A 22124-nucleotide genomic window follows, 5' to 3' on the forward strand; every position below is an offset into this window, starting at 1 on the left:
AGTCCCAGGAATGTCTTAGGAGATATTTGTTTCAGTCAGTCCCAGGAATGTCTTAGGAGACATTTGTTTCAATAAGTCACAGGAATGCCTTGGGGGACATATTTCAAAAAGTGCTGAGGTTTTGGTTGTTCCTCTGGCTTTATTGTCTATACCCATGTAGTCCTGTGTGTAAGGATACCCACGTAGTCCTGTGTGTAAGGATACCCACGTAGTCCTGTGTGTAAGGATACCCACGTAGTCCTGTGTGTAAGGATACCCATGTAGTCCTGTGTGTAAGGATACCCACATAGTCCAGTGTGTAAGGATACCCATGTAGTCCTGTGTGTAAGGATACCCACGTAGTCCTGTGTGTAAGGATACCCACATAGTCCTGTGTGTAAGGATACCCATGTAGTCCTGTGTGTAAGGATACCCACATAGTCCAGTGTGTAAGGATACCCATGTAGTCCTGTGTGTAAGGATACCCACGTAGTCCTGTGTGTAAGGATACCCACGTAGTCCTGTGTGTAAGGATACCCATGTAGTCCTGTGTGTAAGGATACCCACATAGTCCAGTGTGTAAGGATACCCACATAGTCCTGTGTGTAAGGATACCCACGTAGTCTAGTGTGTAAGGATATCCACGTAGTCCTGTGTGTAAGGATACCCATGTAGTCCTGTGTGTAAGGATACCCACGTAGTCCTGTGTGTAAGGATACCCATGTAGTCCTGTGTGTAAGGATACCCACATAGTCCAGTGTGTAAGGATACCCATGTAGTCCTGTGTGTAAGGATACCCATGTAGTCCTGTGTGTAAGGATACCCACGTAGTCCTGTGTGTAAGGATATCCACGTAGTCCTGTGTGTAAGGACACCCACGTAGTCCTGTGTGTAAGGATACCCATGTAGTCCTGTGTGTAAGGATACCCATGTAGTCCTGTGTGTAAGGATACCCACGTAGTCCTGTGTGTAAGGATACCCATGTAGTCCTGTGTGTAAGGATACCCACGTAGTCCTGTGTGTAAAGATACCCATGTAGTCCTGTGTGTAAGGATACATATGTGTTATGAAATGAAAACTAAATTATTTGGGTACCAATGGCCATCAGACATTATACAGTATACCTAATGCACAGATCTCGTGATACGTATGAGAAGTAGTTTGGCATATAAAAAGATTAATGATGTACTTGTGAATAAGGTAAAATTAATGCCAAGTTTTCGATGAAGTGTTTGTATTGTGGATATGAATATGAAATATATTTAATACAAAAAAATGCAACATTCTCTGTCATGGATGATGTTTTTTCTTTTATATTTGTGTATTTTTTTATTCTTAACTAACTTCATATTTGTGGTCTCTTCCTTCTTGTTTCAGACATTGTGTGTGCTTTCATCTCCACTCCAATGTGGAAAAGTTCAACCTTTTAGTGTGAGTTTCAAGTTTTTGAATGTAACAAATGTTTGATGAGGTCAGGAATTTTTACACTGGGATATGTAATTATGTATTCACAAAAAAAGATATCAAATCAAAATACATGTACCTGTAAACAGATTGTTCATATATTCTTTTATTATGAATCACAAGTACATACATATATTTAGGCCAAAACCTGGAATGGTGTCAGAGTCTAGAATGGGGCCAAAGCCTGGAATGGGGTCAAAGTCTGGAATGAGGCCAATATCTTGAATAGGGTTAAAGCCTGGAATGGGGTCAAAGTCTGGAATGAGGCCAATATCTTGATGGGGTTAAAGCCTGGAATGGGGTCAAAGTCTGGAATGGGGTCAATGTCCGGAATGGGGCCAAAGCCTGGATTGGGGTCAAAATAGCCATTGAGGCCAAAGCCTTGAGTGGGGCCTTAGCTCAGGGATTGGGATCAAAGCTGAAGGATTGGAACCAAAGCTGGAGGATTGGAACCAAAGCTGGAGGATTGAGACCAAAGCGGAAGGATAAGGGCCAGTGCTAAGGGACTGGGGCCAATGCTGAAGGATTGAGGCCAAAGCTAGATGTCATGGCTTGGGGAATGAATCTAGCTCCTGGTGGTATCTCTGTACCTGTGTATGCAACTTTGTTCAAGAAATGTGATAATCTTGATTGATGAAGTCTATTTTTGCCGACCAACATTCTGTTGTTAAAACCTTGTCTTAACATTACATGTACACTTTTGTGAAAAGAAAAACATAGATCTGAAGAAAAGGGAAATTCTGAAGCTGTATGTTATCACTTCTCAGGTACATGACACAGAAACTGTTCGTGTTTGCCAAAGGTGGCTGTGCCACAGAGAGTGCGGATAATCCCATGAACCAGGAGGTGCTGCTAGGGGGTCATCTCTACCTCATGGTGCTCAAGGTAGGGACCATCTTCAAATAACATGATGTTTGGTGATTTATGAGCATTTGGCGAAAAAGGTTGCCACAGCACATAGATCTGTAGAAGAGAAATGTCATAAAATAGTACTTTTGCTACTGAGACTTGAATTGTCCAGTATGGTGGTATTACCCTCTTTACAATCCAAACAAACCTCAAACATCATTTTAAGATCAGCAGAACACTTTAAAATGTGGCAGAAGGAGGAAATTAGTCAACAGATTTGTCCATTTTATATGTCAGTATTTTATTCATTTGATTGATACTTTACACTGTGCAGAAGAATAGTTCATGTAAACATAAAAACCCACTGTCACATTGTGATTTTTCATGGGACGTTGAAATTTAAACTTTATAAACTTGTGGCATGAGTTCTGAGCTGGACACAAAACACTGAAAAACTTGTGAGGCTCATTATTCACACAGACTGAGGTGTGTGTGTGTGTGTCGGGAGTGGGGGGGACGGGACCGGCAGGGCAGTGGGGACTGGATTGGGTGACTTGAGGGTCCTATACTCTGTCCTTCATAGTCTTTCAGTGATCCATGTGTATATATAGTTTTAGTGGACACACATAAAGTAATATTGTACTGGACACACAGGAAACAATGTTTTACTGGACACAGAAAACAATGTTTTACTGGACATACAGAAAACAATGTTTTACTGGACACACAGAAAACAATGTTTTACTGGACATACAGACAACAATGTTTTACTGGACACACAGAAAATAATGTTTTACTGGACACACTGAAAACAATGCTTTACTGGACACACAGAAAATAATGTTTTACTGGACACACAAAAAACAATGTTTTACTGGACACACAGAAAACAGTGTTTTACTGGACTCCCAGAAAACAGTGTTTTACTGGACACACACAAAGCATTTTTTTACCGGATACACAGAAAGCAATATTTTACTGGATACAAAGTGTTTTACTGGACTGATGGAAACCAATGTTTTTCTGGACACAGAGAAAACAGTGTTTAGCTGGACTCAGAGAAAGCTGTGTTGTACTGGACACAGAGACAACAGTGTTTCACTGGACACAGAGAAAGCATTGTTTTACTGGACATGGAGAAAACAGTGTTTTACTGGACACGGACACGGAAAGCAATGTTTTACTGGACACAGGGAATATAGTATTTTACTGGACACAGAGAAAACAGTGTTTTATTGGACACAGATAAAGCAGTGTTTTATTGGACACAGATAAAACAATGTTTTATTGGACACAGATAAAGCAGTGTTTTATTGAACACAGATAAAGCAGTGTTTTACTGGACACACAAAAAACAGGGTTGTACTCGACACCCAGAAAACCATGTTTCACTGCACACTCAAAAAGCAATATTTACTGACAAACAAAAAAACAATGTTGTACTCGCCACACAACGTAATGCTTTGCTGGACACACATAAACCATTGTGTTACTGGATACACAGAAAACAGTGTTCAACTGCACACTCAAAAATCAAAGGTTTACTGGACACAAACAACTTTTGTGTTGCAGGAGAAGATAGAATCTTGGCTTCATTCTCTTAGGACATCCATTGAAAGGACAGCCAAAGGAAAAGGCACTGCTTTGGATGTAAACCTGGGTAAGTAAGAACATATAATTCATTTGAAACAGTGGATTGTGGGATGACTGTTTCTGACCATTTTGACCAGTGATGTCAGGTGTTTACCAGTAAGCACGCACTCAGGGTCTTACCTTTCTGCATTCACAGGGTATGTACATGTAAAGGTGTGAAGAGCAAAATATACTGATGTAGGAACATTGACACCCATTGGGTACTAACAGACCACTGTAGAATCTAATGTTTTACAAGAATTCAACTGGGATAAATTCCACCAAGAAAAAAAAAAGAAACAAAAACTAATTAAACTAATGGTCTTTCCTCAGTTGCAACTTCACTGTCTCTATCACTGCTTCTTTCTTAGGTACAATTTCTGATGCATGTCGGCATGGCCTAGAGGTGACCAAACCCATGGAGTATCTCATGGCCACAGGGAACCTGGTATCCAGAACAGGACTGGGCCTTATGCAGGTACAGTACAGCTGGTGTTTACCTGATTGTGCTATATCCCTCATGACGTGGAGGTGACCAATCCCATGGAGTATCTCATGGCCACAGGGACAGGACTGGGCCTCATGCAGGTACAGTACAACTGGTGTTTACGTGATTGTCCTGTATCCCTCATGACATGGAGGTGACCAAACCCATGGACTATCTCATGGCCACAGGGACAGGACTGCGACTCATGTAGGTACAGTACAGCTGGTGTTTACCTGATTGTGCTATATCCCTCATGACGTGGAGGTGACCAATCCCATGGAGTGTCTCATGGTCACAGGGACAGGACTGCGACTCATGCAGGTACAGTACAGCTGGTGTTTACCTGAATGTGCTATATCCCTCATGACGTGGAGGTGACCAATCCCATGGAGTGTCTCATGGCCACAGGGACAGGACTGCGACTCATGCAGGTACAGTACAGCTGGTGTTTACCTGAATGTGCTATATCCCTCATGACGTGGAGGTGACCAATCCCATGGAGTGTCTCATGGCCACAGGGACAGGACTGCGACTCATGCAGGTAGAGTACAGCTGGTGTTTCCTGATTGCGTTATATCCCTCATGACATGGAGGTGACCAAACCCATGGAGTATCTCATGGCCACAGGGAACCTGGTATCCAGAACAGGACTGCGACTCATGCAGGTACAGTACAGCTGGTGTTTACCTGATTGTGCTATATCCCTCATGACGTGGAAGTGAACAATCCCATGGAGTGTCTCATGGCCACAGGGACAGGACAGCGACTCATGTAGGTACAGTACAGCTGGTGTTTACCTGATTGTGCTATATCCCTCATGACGTGGAAGTGAACAATCCCATGGAGTGTCTCATGGCCACAGGGACAGGACTGGGCCTCATGCAGGTACAGTACAACTGGTGTTTACGTGATTGTCCTGTATCCCTCATGACATGGAGGTGACCAAACCCATGGACTATCTCATGGCCACAGGGACAGGACTGCGACTCATGTAGGTACAGTGCAGCTGGTGTTTACCTGAATGTGCTATATCCCTCATGACGTGGAAGTGAACAATCCCATGGAGTGTCTCATGGCCACAGGGACAGGACTGCGACTCATGCAGGTACAGTACAGCTGGTGTTTACCTGAATGTGCTATATCCCTCACGACGTGGAGGTGACCAATCCCATGGAGTGTCTCATGGCCACAGGGACAGGACTGGGACTCATGCAGGTAGAGTACAGCTGGTGTTTCCTGATTGCGTTATATCCCTCATGACATGGAGGTGACCAAACCCATGAGTGTCTCATGGCCACAGGGACAGGACTGCGACTCATGCAGGTACAGTACAGCTGGTGTTTACCTGATTGTCCTATATCCCTCATGACATGGAGGTGACCAATCCCATGGAGTGTCTCATGGCCACAGGGAACCTGGTATCCAGAACAGGACTGCGACTCATGCAGGTACAGTACAGCTGGTGTTTACCTGAATGTGCTATATCCCTCATGACGTGGAGGTGACCAATCCCATGGCCACAGGGACAGGACTGAGACTCATGCAGGTACAGTACAGCTGGTGTTTACCTGATTGTGCTATATCCCTCATGACGTGGAGGTGACCAATCCCATGGAGTGTCTCATGGCCACAGGGACAGGACTGCGACTCATGCAGGTACAGTACAGCTGGTGTTTACCTGATTGTGCTATATCCCTCATGACGTGGAGGTGACCAATCCCATGGAGTGTCTCATGGCCACAGGGACAGGACTGGGCCTTATGCAGGTACAGTACAGCTGGTGTTTACCTTATTGTCCTGTGTCCCTCATGACATGGAGGTGACCAAACCCATGGAGTATCTCATGGCCACAGGGACAGGACTGCGACTCATGCAGGTAGAGTACAGCTGGTGTTTACCTGATTGTCCTGTATCCCTCATGACATGGAGGTGACCAAACCCATGGAGTATCTCATGGACACAGGGACAGGACTGGATCTCATGTAGGTACAGTACAGCTTGTGTTTACCTGATTGTCCTATATCCCTCATGACATGGAGGTGACCAAACCCATGGAGTATCTCATGGCCACAGGAACAAGACTGGATCTCACGTAGGTACAGTACAGCTGGAGTTTACCTGATTGTCCTGTATCCCTCATGACGTGAAGGTGACCAAACCCATGGTATCTCATGGACACAGGGACAGGACTGGGACTCATGTAGGTACAGTACAGCTGATGTTTACGTGATTGTCCTGTATCCCTCATGACGTGAAGGTGACCAAACCCATGTAGCCACCAGTGTGTGCCTTTGTTTGGTGGGAATAATTATTACTTAGACAAACGATATGTGGATTTCACTTAAGTTTAATTATATTTAAAATCAGTGGGCAAAACTTATGCAAAATTACCTGAATACAATTGGCACATGACTTGAAGGGTGCCAAAGATATTTTAGCCTTATAAATCGAATTGACTTCAGGTTTGTGTTTGTGCGGGGCATGAAACCAAAACTGACCCATGTTATCCAGGCATTAAAATCATTGTGTGAAGTCTTTCATGGGTAATTGTAGCTGCCCACACTGTAAAAAATTGCACTTAGAAAAAACTGATGACTACTTGTGTTTTTTTGCTTTTTTGTTATAAAATGATGAATTTTTGCATTGTAGGCCACAGGTCTGACTGTTGTAGCCGACAAACTGAACTTCATGCGTTACATATCTCACTTCCGATGTATTCATCGCGGAGCGTTTTTCGCACAAATGAGGACGACAGCCGTTCGTAAACTTCTACCCGAGGCCTGGGGTATGTATGCTATGTGTAACATTGTCATTTCTGGCAGTAGAGTGCAAATGTTTTTATTTCTGACCAGGTTAATTTGGAAATTTATCACGTACTTGTAGACATATTGTTATGTCATGACAAGGTGTCCAATCCGGTGTCCAGTACGGTGTCCATTACCCTAATTCTAAGGCCAGATATTAGTACTGCTGAAAGCCAGAAATTCTCCCCCAGTGTTTTGGGAAAAGGAAAGATATGAATACATTGTTCATTAGATGGACTAACCATGCAAAAACAAATGAAATATTCTGCACATAATTACACATATATTGGCAAAAATAGAGCAGACTAGGTGTCATAAACTTTCTTTTGGAAGAAGTTTTTTAAATCCAGCCTCCACCTTAATTGTGTTAGTCACATCTAAAAGCATGACTTTAAAATAATTGGGATCAGCCCCAGTTCTGTTACTCTCTCTTTGCCTGTATTCCAGGTTTCCTGTGCCCCGTACACACACCCGATGGAACCCCCTGTGGACTGATGAACCACATGTCTGCTCTCTGCCAGGTGAGTGCGGGACAGGTATAATGGGTGGATGTAACAGTATCGAATGTTATTTTCACATTTTTATAAGGAAAATAGACAGGCATAAAATACAAGAAGAGACAACGCCAGTCCAAATGTATATATCAGCATGGATAAAGTATTCCACAGGAGGTTTAGGAAGCATAACTTTCTATTTTTGTAATGGTGCATAAACAGGCTATCACAGTTCAAAGTGAGCAAAAGGATGTGCCTTGAGAAATCAAAAATGCTACCGTGTGTTCAGTGTTAACCTGTCATGTCAGAACCAAATGGCTGACATCTGACCACTTGTTCCACCCTTATCTGAAGTACGCCCTAACTAAGGTTAAATTATTTGTGGCCTTTTTAAGTAAAACTGTTAACAGAACTCAATCTTTTTCTTTGGAGAAGTAAAGTGTAAATAGAGTTTTTAAAAAAAACCTGATTTATTGTTGCAGATTGTGAACATTCAGTTCCGTGTGGCCCACCTCCCGAGAGTTCTCGTGGCATTAGGGATATGCCCGTTTGATGGGCCATTACCAGCTCCCGTGAAGGAATGCTACACTGTGCTGCTGGATGGGAAAGTCTGTGGCTACGTCCCCGATGAACATGCGCAGGATTTAGAGCGAAGGTTACGGGTCATGAAGGTTCAAGGTCAGGAAAAGGTCAGGAGTTTTAATTCATCACTTTAAAGTTGTAAGTAAAATTAACGAATTCATTCTCTCACATACTCATTCTTTCTACCCGGCGCGCATAAAACTGGCAAACAACAGTGAGATAAAATAAATAGCTTCGGCAAGGATTTTACTGTCATCAGTTTCAGCATAAACAATTTATGTATTCATTTATTTGATTGGAAATTTATGTCCTACTCAAGATTTATTTCACTTATATATGCACAATGGCGGTCAGCATTTTGGTGGAAAGAAACTGAGCAGAGCTTGGACAAAACCCAGCGATTATCTGCAGGTGTCGTGGTAGAGCGTCCCACTAACGACTGAGGAGGAAGCCAGCATGACCTGGACCTAACTCACAGTGACTGCATTGGTAAAAGGACCCTGAGCCATTATGCTGCGCTAGCACACTTTAAATCAGTAGGCCATGATGGAACAAACATAAGTAAATGCTATCGCTGATTTTAATTATCAGTGACACTTCCAGAATTAACCACCAGTGACAAAAGTGCATCTTTGTTTTTGTTATCCGTAGATTCCACCACTGATAGAAATCTGTCTTGTGCCCAAAACAAAAGTGGCTAGTCAGTACCCAGGATTGTACATCTTTACCGGCTTAGCGCGGATGATGAGACCCGTTACAAACCTGGCGCTGAATAAGGTGGAGATGATAGGCACATTTGAACAAGTTTACATGAACATAGCCATAGTACCAGAGGAGATGGAGGTAGCCGTAAGTTTTCATTTTTATCTCGTATGTCATATATTATATCCAAGGGTAAGATGAGCCAAAGCTTGACTAAATATAAAACTGAAAATCCACTATTTATTTTGTCAGTGCTCCATGTTTTTATGATATACCTGTTTTTATGATATACCTGTTTTTATGATATACCTGTTTTTATGATATACCTGTTTTTATAGGCTTTCTGATAATGTAAATGTGACTTCAGCAGGAAAAATTGTCAGGACAATCCTGGTTTTTACGTTCTTGGTCTTATCCTGACACACCCACTCTAAAATTTAAATTTATCTATTAGATTGGAGTTTTTCTGCCATTCTCAAGAATATTTCACTCATACTCAGTGGCGAGCATTATGGTGGAAGGAAACTGGGGGGAAGACCTTTCAACATATGACAGGAAAGGAAGCCAATGTAACCTGAGCTTACAGTGAACACATTGGTGAGAGGCCCCTGAGTCATTGTGCTGCGGTAGCATGCTGACTGCATGGCCATGGAGGCCTCTCTCTCACATTTAAAAAGTTACAGTAGATTATTAGTATTTTTTAATGCTCTCACATTTAAAAAGTTACCGTAGAGTATTCCTATTTTTTTTAATGGTCTCACATTTAAAAAGTTACAGTAGATTATTCCTATTTTTTAATGCTCTCCTGTGGATGCAATTAGGGGATCTTGATTTGCACCTGTACATGGATGTGTTGTCAACTTCTGCTTTTTCTTTTACATGTGGAATAAGGTAATTTTTAAATACCAATGAGAATGTAATCAAAAATTTAATAAAAGGAGACTTTACACCATATTTGTCATATTCAGATTAAATTTTTCTGTTTTCAAGTTTTCAGATTATTTAAAAAATTTGGACTATTTTTATAGAAATATTGATAGTGAACAAAAAATTTCAACATAAAAAAACAAAAATTTTGTAACAACACACATGAACATCCAAAGACTGTTTTGTTGTGGTGTCAGTATAATGTAACTGGGTGGGTGTCCAGTTTGGTGTCTTCAGCATGGCATACCACTGAGCAGCATTGTAAATAATTCTGACTTTAATCATGTTGAAAGCAGCATTAATACTCAACCAAGCAAACTTGGAGATAAATTAGATAGTTAATTATTCCACAAAAGATGTGAAGATATTATGATTCTTTAATGGCATGTCTATCTTGTCTCAGACTTCAGTCTTGCTGCTCTCAATCTGTTTCAGGTAACGACCCACCAGGAGCTTAATGAGCAGAGCATGCTGAGTGCCGTCGCCAGCTTTACACCTTTTTCTGACTTCAACCAAAGTCCCAGGAATATGTACCAGTGTCAGGTGTGTGGCAAGATTGACTCATACATTGGTCAGTTATGTTTTTTTTTTTTTTTTTAATGACTAATTACTTAATTAAATATGTAAATAATTAGATACCATGTTTTTCACTTCTGGATAATATTTATTTATGTATTTGATTGATGTTTTACGCCATAAATTTCACTTATACGACGGCGGCCAGCGTTGTGATGGGAGGAAACCGGGCAGAACCTGGGGGAAAACCATGACCATCCGCAGGTTCATGCCATCACTCACCGCTAAAACAACAGTGTATGTTTGTAACAGATATATATGTTTGCTTTTGGATGGGTAAACAAACGATGGGCACACCTCTTCATGCCATCGCTCACCGCTAAGACAACAGTGTATGTTTGTAACAGACATATATGTTTGGTTTCAGATGGGTAAACAAACGGCGGGCACACCTCTTCATGCCTTCGCTTACCTCTAAGACAACAGTGTATGTTTGTAACAGATATATATGTTTGGTTTCAGATGGGTAAACAAACGATGGGCACACCTCTTCATGCCTTCACTCACCGCGCGGACAACAAACTGTACAGGATCCTCTTCCCACAAACCCCTATGGTCCGACCAATCATCTATGACCAGTACAAGGTGGATAACTACCCGTTGGGAACCAACGCTATTGTGGCTGTCATCTCGTACACGGTAAGACTTCGGTATTGAACCCTCAGAACACAAAAAAAAAAATTTTTGTAGCATGTTTGTTGTGGTTTTTTTCATCATGGGTTCAATGAAACCATTAACTGTATGTAGCTTGCTGTTTCTACCAAAGCGTTGTTGAAGTCAAAATTGGTGTATTTTCAAGGCTTATTATTACTAACACATAATTTAGAATTAAGAACCATTTCAAAAAACATTTGTTATTTTACCATAATTCACAGTTTGAACTCAGGAGGCATCATGGTACGTGCTCATCTACTTCACACAAGACGGGAACTCACATGATTTGTAAACACTCAGCTTTGATGTCGTATTTTTGTCATTTTCCATATTTTTATCATTTCCGTATTTTTGTCATTTCCATATTTTTGTCATTTTCGTACCCTTTCTGTGGCACAGGGCTACGACATGGAGGATGCAATGTGTCTGAACAAGGCTTCATATGAGAGAGGTTTTGCTCACGGGGTGATCTACAAGTCAGAGGTAAGTACACAGTAGCTGTGTGATGGGAGGATTTGGTCACGGGATGATCTACAAGACAGAGGTAAGTACGCAGTAGCTGTGTGATGGGAGGATTTGGTCACAGGGCGATCTACAAGTCAGAGGTAAGTACGCAGTAGCTGTGTGATGGGAGGATTTGGTCACGGGGTGATTTACAAGTCAGAGGTAAGTACGCAGTAGCTGTGTGATGGGAGGATTTGGTCACGGGGTGATCTACAAGTCAGAGGTAAGTACGCAGTAGCTGTGTGATGGGAGGATTTGGTCACGGGGCGATCTACAAGTCAGAGGTAAGTGCGCAGTAGCTGTGTGATGGGAGGATTTGGTCACGGGGTGATCTACCAGTCAGAGGTAAGTGTGCAGTAGCTGTGTGATGGGAGGATTTGGTCACGGGGTGATCTACAAGTCAGAGGTAAGTACGCAGTAGATGTGTGATGGGAGGATTTGGTCATGGGGTGATCTACAAGTCAGAGGTAAGTACGCAGTAGCTGTGTGATGGGAGGATTTGGTCACAGGGCGATCTACAAGTCAGAGGTAAGTACGTAAGTACACAGTAGCTGTGTGATGGGAGGATTTGGTCAAGGGTTGATCTACATGTCAGAGGTAAGTACGCAGTAGCTGTGTGATGGGAGGATTTGGTCACGGGGTGATCTACAAGTCAGAGGTAAGTACGCAGTAGCTGTGTGATGGGAGGATTTGGTCACGGGTTGATCTACAAGTCAGAGGTAAGTGCGCAGTAGCTGTGTGATGGGAGGATTTGGTCACAGGGCGATCTACAAGTCAGAGGTAAGTACGCAGTAGCTGTGTGATGGGAGGATTTGGTCACTGGGAGATCTACAAGTCAGAGGTAAGTACGCAGTAGCTGTGTGATGGGAGGATTTGGTCACGGGGAGATCTACAAGTCAGAGGTAAGTGCGCAGTAGCTGTGTGATGGGAGGATTTGGTCACGGGGAGATCTACAAGTCAGAGGTAAGTACGCAGTAGCTGTGTGATGGGAGAATTTGGTCACAGGGCGATCTACAAGTCAGAGTTAAGTACGTAAGTACGCAGTAGCTGTGTGATGGGAGGATTTGGTCAAGGGGTGATCTACAAGTCAGAGGTAAGTGTGCAGTAGCTGTGTGATGGGAGGATTTGGTCACGGGGTGATCTACAAGTCAGAGGTAAGTACGCAGTAGCTGTGTGATGGGAGGATTTGGTCACGGGGCGATCTACAAGTCAGAGGTAAGTACGCAGTAGCTGTGTGATGGGAGGATTTGGTCACGGGGCGATCTACAAGTCAGAGGTAAGTGCGCAGTAGCTGTGTGATGGGAGGATTTGGTCAAGGGATGATCTACAAGTCAGAGGTAAGCACACAGTGGCTTTGTGATGGGAGGATTTGGTCACGGGGCGATCTACAAGTCAGAGGTAAGTACGCAGTAGCTGTGTGATGGGAGGATTTGGTCACGGGGTGATCTACAAGTCAGAGGTAAGTACGCAGTAGCTGTGTGATGGGAGAATTTGGTCACGGGGTGATCTACAAGTCAGAGGTAAGTGCGCAGCAGCTGTGTGATGGGAGATAAGTACGCATTCTGCCTGATTCTAAGAGTTTCTTTTGTTCTTATAAAGCTCAAGTTTGTTTGGAAGGTAGGATGATGTCCTTCTGGCAACATGCAATTTACAGCACAAAAAGTAATATTTAATCACATTTAATTGCCTCTAAAAATACACCTTTTTTGTGAAACTTTAGGTCATTAATCATACTGTAAGTGTATTGACTCTACAGTTTTTATTTTGAAAGAATTTTTACAAAACTTATTCATAGGCAGTCAACTTCACCTGTACAAGATAGGGAATTCCCTTCACAAGGTATTCCAGTTGGTAGAGCGTCCGCTTCGGGACCAGTAGATCCAGGATCAATCCTTGATCGAGTCACACCTAAGACTTTGAAAGAGGAAGTTGTAACTTCCTTGCTTGGCGTTCGGCATGAAGGGGATAGTGCAATGACTGGTTGACCCGTGTCAGTATAATGGCTCGGGCGGGATGGCTTACTTGCCTTCGGTAAGTCGTCTCAGTGAAGCAGCACTAAATAAAAGAGTGGTGAAAATCCGTCCTGCAACAAGGAGGCACATTACACGTACATGCACCCTAAGGATTCCTTCGTCGTCATATGACTGAAAAATTGTTGAGTACGACGTTAACCCCCATGCACTCACTCACACACAAGGCATTCTGTTTCTAATACCATAGATGTTTTTCATTGTATCTTTGTGTCAAACTGCAAAAATATTCCTTGTTTTCTATAGATAATGTTGGTGTAGTATGATGAGCAGCATAATATTGAGAAACAAAATCATTTCAACACGATTATTTCAGCATTTGTTACGCCATCGTCAGGAGTGAAAGTCGTGGTGTTTACTTCTGTTAGGTCTGCACACATTGTGAAGCACTTAGGCCAAGGTCGTTTGTTAGAAAAATAATGAGATGCATCTCTTGTTTATGACCTTGACCTGTTACACTCTGTGTATGATACGATAAATGCTGAAATATTGAGTCAAAATGATTTTCTCTGTCAGAGTTTGGCTGCTTTTGTATTGCAACAATACTGTAAAGTCTGAATATTTTGCAACATTGTTTTAATGTCTTTTTTCACGTCTTTTTTCACAGTTCATAGACCTAAACGGGAAAGTCAGCTTGGTATTTGGTATGTATACTGTGTTAACAAAATCCATTTCTCAGTAAAATTCTTTTCATGGATGTGTTATTTTCACAGTCATGGCAGTAAAATTTTTGTCCTGTTTTTAATTCCACGGATCCTTGAGTAATTTTGTAAAAGATGGATTGTCAGAGCATACATTACTGAGTTTTAATACAGTTTTGTTAAACGTTAAAATCACTACAGCTCCAGGGCTTATTCCAAAAGGTAGCCTCAGTCAAAATTGAAAAGTTCAGAAACATGTGAAAGTAGATGGTCCAAGAAGTTAAATTGAAATGGTTTCAAAAACAGTGCACATGGGGTGGTTGTTCAAAAGAAGTTAAATTGAAATGGTTTCAAAAACAGTGCACATGGGGTGGTTGTTCAAAAGAAGTTAAATTGAAATGGTTTCAAAAACAGTGCACATGGGGTGGTTGTTCAAAAGAAGTTAAATTGAAATGGTTTCAAAAACAGTTCACATGGGGTGGTTGTTCAAAAGAAGTTAAATTGAAATGGTTTCAAAAACAGTTCACATGGGGTGGTTGTTCAAAACAAGTTAAATTGAAATGGTTTAAAAAAACAGTGCACATGGGGTGGTTGTTCAAATGTGTATTAAAAGTTAAGCCAGACTCAAATCTTGCCCAAATACAAAAACTGTGGCACTTAAGTCCAGACTGAAATTAATACCAGGGAGTATAAGTGGGAAGGTCTGGCACCCACCTGCTGATGGCCGTGAGTTTCCTCCCACCATAATGTAGGTCACTGTTCAAATGAAATATTCTTGAGTAAAACACCAATGAAATAAATAAATAAAAGAGCAGATCCATGAGATGAATTTTACTGGGTAGATGCTTGTGTGTTAAATGTGATGACGACACAGTATTTTCAGTGATTCTCGTAGTAGAAGTAGTAGATCAGTAATGTCTAATAAATCTCAACTACATTAAAAACATCACTGCATTGTTTTAGTACTTACATGTTATTCTGTTTAAGACATAGGTGTATAAGTATTCTTGAGTATGGCTTAAAACACCAATCAAATAAATAAATAAATAAACTTAGAATAAAACCCTAACTGAGGTAGATTGACGAGGGCGTATTTTACCGGTTATGTGTGACCTTTTGGCAGCTATCACACTGTTGTCGCTGCTCTGGTTTTACTCTCTATGCTGTACATCTGTCACACTGTCGTCGCTGCTCTGGTTTTATTCTCTATGCTGTACGGCTATCACACTGCCGTCGCTGATCTGGTTTTACTCTCAATAAGGTACATCTGTCACAGTGTCGTCACTGCTCTGGTTTTACTCTCTATGCTGTACGTCTGTCACAGTGTCGTCGCTGCTCTGGTTTTACTCTCTATGCTGTACGGCTATCACACTGTCATCACTGCTATGGTTTTACTCTATGCTGTACGTCTGTCACAGTGTCCTCACTGCTCTGGTTTTACTCTCTATGCTGTACAGCTATGACACTCATCGCTGATCTGGTTTTACTCTCAATAAGGTACGTCTGTCACACTGTCGTCACTGGTCTGGTTTTACTCTCTATGCTGTACGTCTGTCACACTGTCTTCGCTGCTGTGGTTTTACTCTCTATGCTGTACACACTGTCGTCGCTGTTGTGGTTTTACTCTCTATGCTGTACATCTATCACACTGTCGTCCCCTGCTCTGATTTTACTCTCTATGCTGTATGTCTATCACACTGTTGTCACTGCTCTGGTTTTACTCTCTATGCTGTACATCTATCACACTGTCGTCGCTACTCTGGTTTTACTCTCTATGCTGTACATCTATCACACTGTCATCGCTGCTTTAGTTTTACTCTCTGTGCTGTACATCTATCACACTGTCGTCCCCTGCTCTGATTTTACTCTCTATGCTGTATGTCTATCACACTGTTGTCACTGCTCTGGTTTTACTCTCTATGCTGTATGTCTATCACACTGTCATCGCTACTCTGGTTTTACTCTCTATGCTGTATGTTTATCACACTGTCGACGCTGTTCTGGTTTTACTCTCTGTGCTGTACATCTATCACACTGTCGTCCCTGCTCTGGTTTCACTCTCTATGCTGTACGTCTATCACACTGTCATCGCTGCTCTGGTTTTACTCTCTATGCTGTACGTCTGTCACTCTGTTGTCACTGCTCTGGTTTTACTCTCTATGCTGTATGTCTATCACACTGTCATCGCTGCTCTGGTTTTACTCTCTATGCTGTACATCTATCACACTATCGTCGCTGCTCTGGTTTTACTCTGTATGCTGTACATCTATCACAGTGTCGTTTCTGCTCTGGTTTTACTGTCTATGCTGTACATCTATCACACTATCGTCGCTGCTCTGGTTTTACTCCCTGTGTTATTAGTCTTTTATTATATATATACATGTATATTTATATACACACAAATTACACAAATATGTTGAATAGTTGTGGCGTTCATTGCAGGCTGTAAGCCAGGTGAGAAGGGGTCGGATAGGTTAAACGAGGATGGACTGCCACCGGTGGGGATTTACCTGGAGGAGGGTGACCCTTACTACAGGTAAGTGACTAGGTGGGGAGTGGTGTGGAGTCGGGGGTGGTGTAGGGGTCGCTCGTACAAGTTGATCATAGGTACAGTTGATTATAAACCTGACAATTAAGTTTACAGTGGACTGTAAGAATAAATTACGCCACTAATACAAAGTAATTGTAAGGTGGTTGTTAATTTATCAGAGTTAAGATTATGATCATTCTAAAAATGGGAAATGTACCAATCAGTGCCTTTTCGTTGCCTTCATTTTCCGAAGAGTTCTACATCATCTTAATTCAGCTGCTAACGACAATATGTGAAAGAAGTTCTCATAACATCTTTTAGAGACAGTTAAACCGAGTCCAAAATTCGTAACTGACAGTGTATCTAAGGCAAGTAATAGTACTTGTCGTTAGTTTTGAGGTGATTATAAATGTGTACATCATGGTCAACCCAACTGTAATTTCTTCTGTGAGTGACGACTATCTTAGGTTGCAATTCTTTCATGCAAGAGGTCGTGGATTGTAAGTTAAGGTTACGATTGTGGCCTTAGTGATTTACGATCAACTTACGCTTACAATCCCTTTGTGCAGGCTGTCTCCGGGCTCATGGATATCACTGGCAGGCCAGTAGCTGACTACTGTTGCGTGGTTTGACCATGTTCTCACTGCCACATAGCAGCAACGTTGCCAAAGTGAGCGTATTTATTTGATTGGGGTTTTACATGGTACTCAAGAAAATTTCACCTAAATGACGTCGGCCAGCGTTACGGTAACAGGGAAACGGGCAGAGACCAGGGGAAACCCCACAACCATCTGGAGGTTGCTGGCATGTCCAGCTGCAGTATTGCTGAAGTGTCAATAAACCATAATCATTCATTCATGTGGTACGTTCCCAGACAGGGAATTTTTAAGTGCCGCCTGCTTCCATAATTCCATTCGTTATGTTTTAAGAATAAGACAGGAATCAAGTATTAATATTACCATTAAATCATTCAGTCATTGAATCTGTTTACAGCTACATTAACATACAGACAGGAGAGTGCAGGGTGGTGAAGTACAAACATCAAGAACCAGCCTACGTGGAGCAGATCAAAATCCTGGCTAACGACTCGGGGACGACGGAACTACAGAAAGTCTGCATTGTTCTGCGAATGCCGGTGAGCCAAGTTACATGCTGTATTCAACCTAAAATTGGTCGTTCTTCACTTAACACAGTTGGCTTTGTTTTGATTAATCCGTCAACCTCATAGGGCTGGTAACTACCTACATTATGGTCAGATTCTCACCATAATTGAGCTGATGGTTAACTCACCTCGTTTATGTTTCAAACCTCAGAGAAACCCCATCATAGGGGACAAGTTTGCCAGCCGACATGGTCAAAAAGGAATCTGCAGGTATGTCATCTAGTTTATAGCTATCATCTATAGTTATCAGCTTCTTTATAATTTAATAGGTCAGTCTCCTGGTTAATTGGATACAGAATCTTCGTTGATTGGCTTGTGCCAAAGATTGGCAAGTACAGGCTGTGTCTAACCTAAACTGAATTTTAGGCATGGCAGATTTATTCAAGCATAACATAGGCTTCAGAGTTTAACCTCGGAAATCCTATCTCCATACTCAACCAATCAGCATCAATTCTATATTCCTTCAAGTGGTTCACCTTACCCGTGTTGTGTTCACTTTCTTGCCCAGAAACACATTCAGGTCAGGTTTTGATAGGGCCATTGTGCATGTTTTAATTGAATTCTTTATTTGTTGTAATGAGGATTCCCATTATTTGTATTTTGAAGCATATGTTATGTTTTTAATAATGACATAGATTTTAATCCTGGCTCAGATGATTAAAGCTTTTAGATTTGCTTGACTATCAGAATCAAATAACCAGTTTAAAGCTGCCTCGTATGGGTGCAAAAGTGACTGGAGATTTTCTTTTTTAATTATAAGATTACTCACATTTTGGGGAAGGTTATAGAATTGAAATAATGTTTTCAGCTGCGGGTGTCTAGCGGCGGTTTTTATAGACAGTTTTATGCATATTTTCTGTCAGTGGTTGGAAATATTCAAAAATGATGTCATCTGTGAAGAGACTGGCAATACGGGACCAGCTTAGCACCCCAACCCCCCAACCCCCGCCCCCCCATTCTGACTCTCCCGTGAAAATAGTTGTTTTGACAGCTACCACTGTCGACGTCACCACACCTGGCTACTTAATTTCCGATCTGACCACTGGGGACTTATTTACTAAGACTGTAGTGGAAAGTTACTTTCATGCCCCAAGAGAAACCTGAGAAGCTGTTTTATAGTTTTATAACGTATACTATATGTTTTTTTAGTAGTATTATGTACATGTACATATATATATATATATATATATATATATATATATATATATGTACAGACCACAACGTATATTATCTATCACAGAAATAAAAACCGAGCGTTTGATATCTCCTTTGAGCCATTGACCAGCGTGGTCATGAGTTCAAATCAAGGTCTGGCCAGTTTTGCTGCAGTCTAATTTATGTTTCAGCATGAAGTGGCCAGTGGAGAATATGCCTTTCACGGAGTCTGGGATGGTACCTGATATCATTTTCAACCCTCATGGATTCCCCTCCAGAATGACCATTGGTAAGTCTTTGGTTTCAGTCAGATTAAATTTGATTTAAGGGATTATAGCTGACAGTTTCTTTGGCCATCTCAGGACGACAGAACTAAAGAATTTTGTAAAGACATAAATTTGCAATATCTGCAACTTTTCTGCACATGCGGTTTCATGTCGTTGTGCACTCATGCAAGAAGTGAATGGCCAGTATTAACGGAAAAAGACAACAGATGATACAAACTAATAGGAATTTCAAAAGAGCGTTGTGAAAAAATGACATGTTGACGTGGTTACTCTTGGAAATCTTATGAGGCTGTACAATATGCCATGTTAGAACAACTGCAAACATGCTGTTGTGTCACTTATACTCCGCACCCATGTGGCTAAAAAGCAAAATGTGGCTCGGATGACGTGGCATGGTCAGATTATAGAAATGATTTGCGCCTAATTGGTTAAAAGGGATTATAGGGCGGCACCTTTGATTTTGTAGAAGTTGCAAAGGGACAAGTTGAATCTGAGTTATCTCCCTTGAGAATGTGGGCTTATCATTGTCTCAAACTTATGCATTTCAGCTTTTCAAGGCAATTATTCTCAACCATTTGTCACATTCACCTGAAAAAATTCACTTGCGTCGTGAAAGTTCCGCAGTGAATTCAAAGGGTATTTGCCTTCTCAGTCAATACACAATTTTTACTGATTGGGGCTTTGTTTTCAAGTGTGCTGTTTATGATGTTGACCAAAACTGGGAAGTATCTAATTTTCATGTGGAACTAATTTTTGCGGTCAATGATTTACCGCGAAAAATAATTATAGCGAAAATATCCAATATTGAATTATAAACTATGGGTAGTAGTAATAATGAAGTGAAATCTTCGCCAGGGTGATGGGAGTTGCACTAAGAAAGCCTGACGGGCCAGCAAAATTTTTTAACAGCAGGGAAGGGAAATTATGGTTTAAATATATACAAGTTCTGGTGCTAAGGCTTGGTGTGTATAAAACAAAGTGGGAGTTTATTCGTCTTTAGTTTGATCAGTCTTCACTATGCCGGTGACGTGAAAGAAAAGTAGATACCAGCATGTGCTGGCTTCTACTGAACGTTGCTGTGATACACGCTATCCATTGGCTGTGTCTCTCCTGTGGTCCAATGAGTGAGCTTCTAACAAACTATGAAGTGTGTACAACAACACAATGGCCGTTTGACAACTATGGCAATGTTTGCAGTTTCTAATCGGCTACAGAGGAGGATTAAAACTGAAAACAATGCAGAACTTGCCGTGTTGCTTGACAAAGAATGAGTGATTGTCGCCGATAATGGTGAATTCATTTGTTTTGCGTTGAACTGCTCAAAAGGTGATAGGTCACTTTGCCAGGTCTTTAAAAGTACTCATCAAGGGTTCGAAAAGAAGTGACACCTGTTTGAGTACTGCTCACGGTAGATGCGAAAGTAATCTTGTTACGTAGTGATAATCCATTCCCCGCTGTTTTAATCTCTGATCCAGATTACGAGGATTAGCGACACCGCAGAAAACAAAGTAGGATTAAAGCCACCCATGAGGATACCTGTTTGACGTGCTTTCTGCCATATTATGTCTTGGAAAATTTTAAGATTTGCTTTTCAGTATTCTCTTAAATATGCGAAAATTAATTCCTGAAAACATATTTTTGGAGGAATTTCGCGAAAATAAATTCGAACGAATAATAAGTACTTCACGGTATATAGCATCCACCATTTACTTGACTGTGTAGGATTTGCTTTGCTTCAGCAAAGAGTCCTGCACAGTTGAACAGGTCCTTGACTTATTTGAAATTGACATTAATTATTTAAATGAAATTGATATATAAGTGAAATATTCATGAGTACGGCATAAAGCACCAATCAGATAATTAGGGAAATAGAGAAATAGGAATTCATCTATATCACAAAGTGTAATTCTAACCATGTCTATGACAAAGTTTCTATATTATGTATTTTAAAAATATGAATATGGTTTGCTGAATTTTGTCTTATATTTGAGATTTTTTTTTAAATGTGTTGTTTTGTTTTTATTTTTAGGTGTTACAATAGTCATATCGAAAACCATTTTCTGTCTTCTAGTGTAAACAGGGTCTCTCTTAGACATGCAATGTTCAACCATCATTCCTTCGTTTGTTCTTTGGTTATCTCCCCTTACATAGGCATGATGATAGAGAGCATGGCAGGGAAGTCTGGGGCATGTCACGGTCTCTGCCACGATGCTACTCCATTCCAGTTTTCTGAGGAACACCCTGCCATCCATTACTTTGGGGATTTGCTGACTGCTGGTGAGTGAGTTTGTGTTAATATGTCATACAGTGTATAGGAGATTTGATTGCAGTATATTAGGCCCACTGTGCCAGAAACTTCTGATGATCCTTTTTACTGAAGCCATGGTTTTGGAAGGTTAGTGGTTTCCAAAGATTGGTGGCTTTTGAAGGTTCGTGGTTTCCAAAGGTTGTTGCTTTACGAAGGTTATTGGTTTCCAAAGGTTGTTGCTTTACGAAGGTTAATGGTTTCCAAAGGTTGTTGCTTTACGAAGGTTAGTGGTTTCCAAAGGTTGTGCCTTTCAGAAGGTTAGTGGTTTGCAAAGGTTGTTGCTTTATGAAGGTTAGTGGTTTCCGAAGGTTAGTACCGGCCTCGATAACACAATTGGTAGAGCGTCTGCTTTGGGAG

General features: G+C 41.3%; 1 protein-coding gene across 1 annotated transcript in view; it reads left to right on the forward strand.

The window, feature by feature from the left end:
• Positions 1-22124, forward strand: part of LOC135464617 (DNA-directed RNA polymerase I subunit RPA2-like) — a 39494-nt gene that overhangs the window by 13051 nt on the left and 4319 nt on the right. The window contains 17 exon segments of the mRNA XM_064742071.1: positions 1357-1410; positions 2211-2328; positions 3865-3952; positions 4296-4402; positions 7061-7196; positions 7663-7736; positions 8192-8398; positions 8943-9140; positions 10356-10463; positions 10959-11135; positions 11550-11633; positions 14292-14328; positions 16768-16861; positions 17849-17990; positions 18169-18227; positions 19364-19461; positions 21611-21736. Of these exon segments, the coding sequence (XP_064598141.1) occupies positions 1357-1410; positions 2211-2328; positions 3865-3952; positions 4296-4402; positions 7061-7196; positions 7663-7736; positions 8192-8398; positions 8943-9140; positions 10356-10463; positions 10959-11135; positions 11550-11633; positions 14292-14328; positions 16768-16861; positions 17849-17990; positions 18169-18227; positions 19364-19461; positions 21611-21736 (1907 nt within the window).

The sequence above is a fragment of the Liolophura sinensis genome, chromosome 4, assembly GCF_032854445.1.
Source record: "Liolophura sinensis isolate JHLJ2023 chromosome 4, CUHK_Ljap_v2, whole genome shotgun sequence".
Taxonomy (NCBI): domain Eukaryota; kingdom Metazoa; phylum Mollusca; class Polyplacophora; order Chitonida; family Chitonidae; genus Liolophura; species Liolophura sinensis.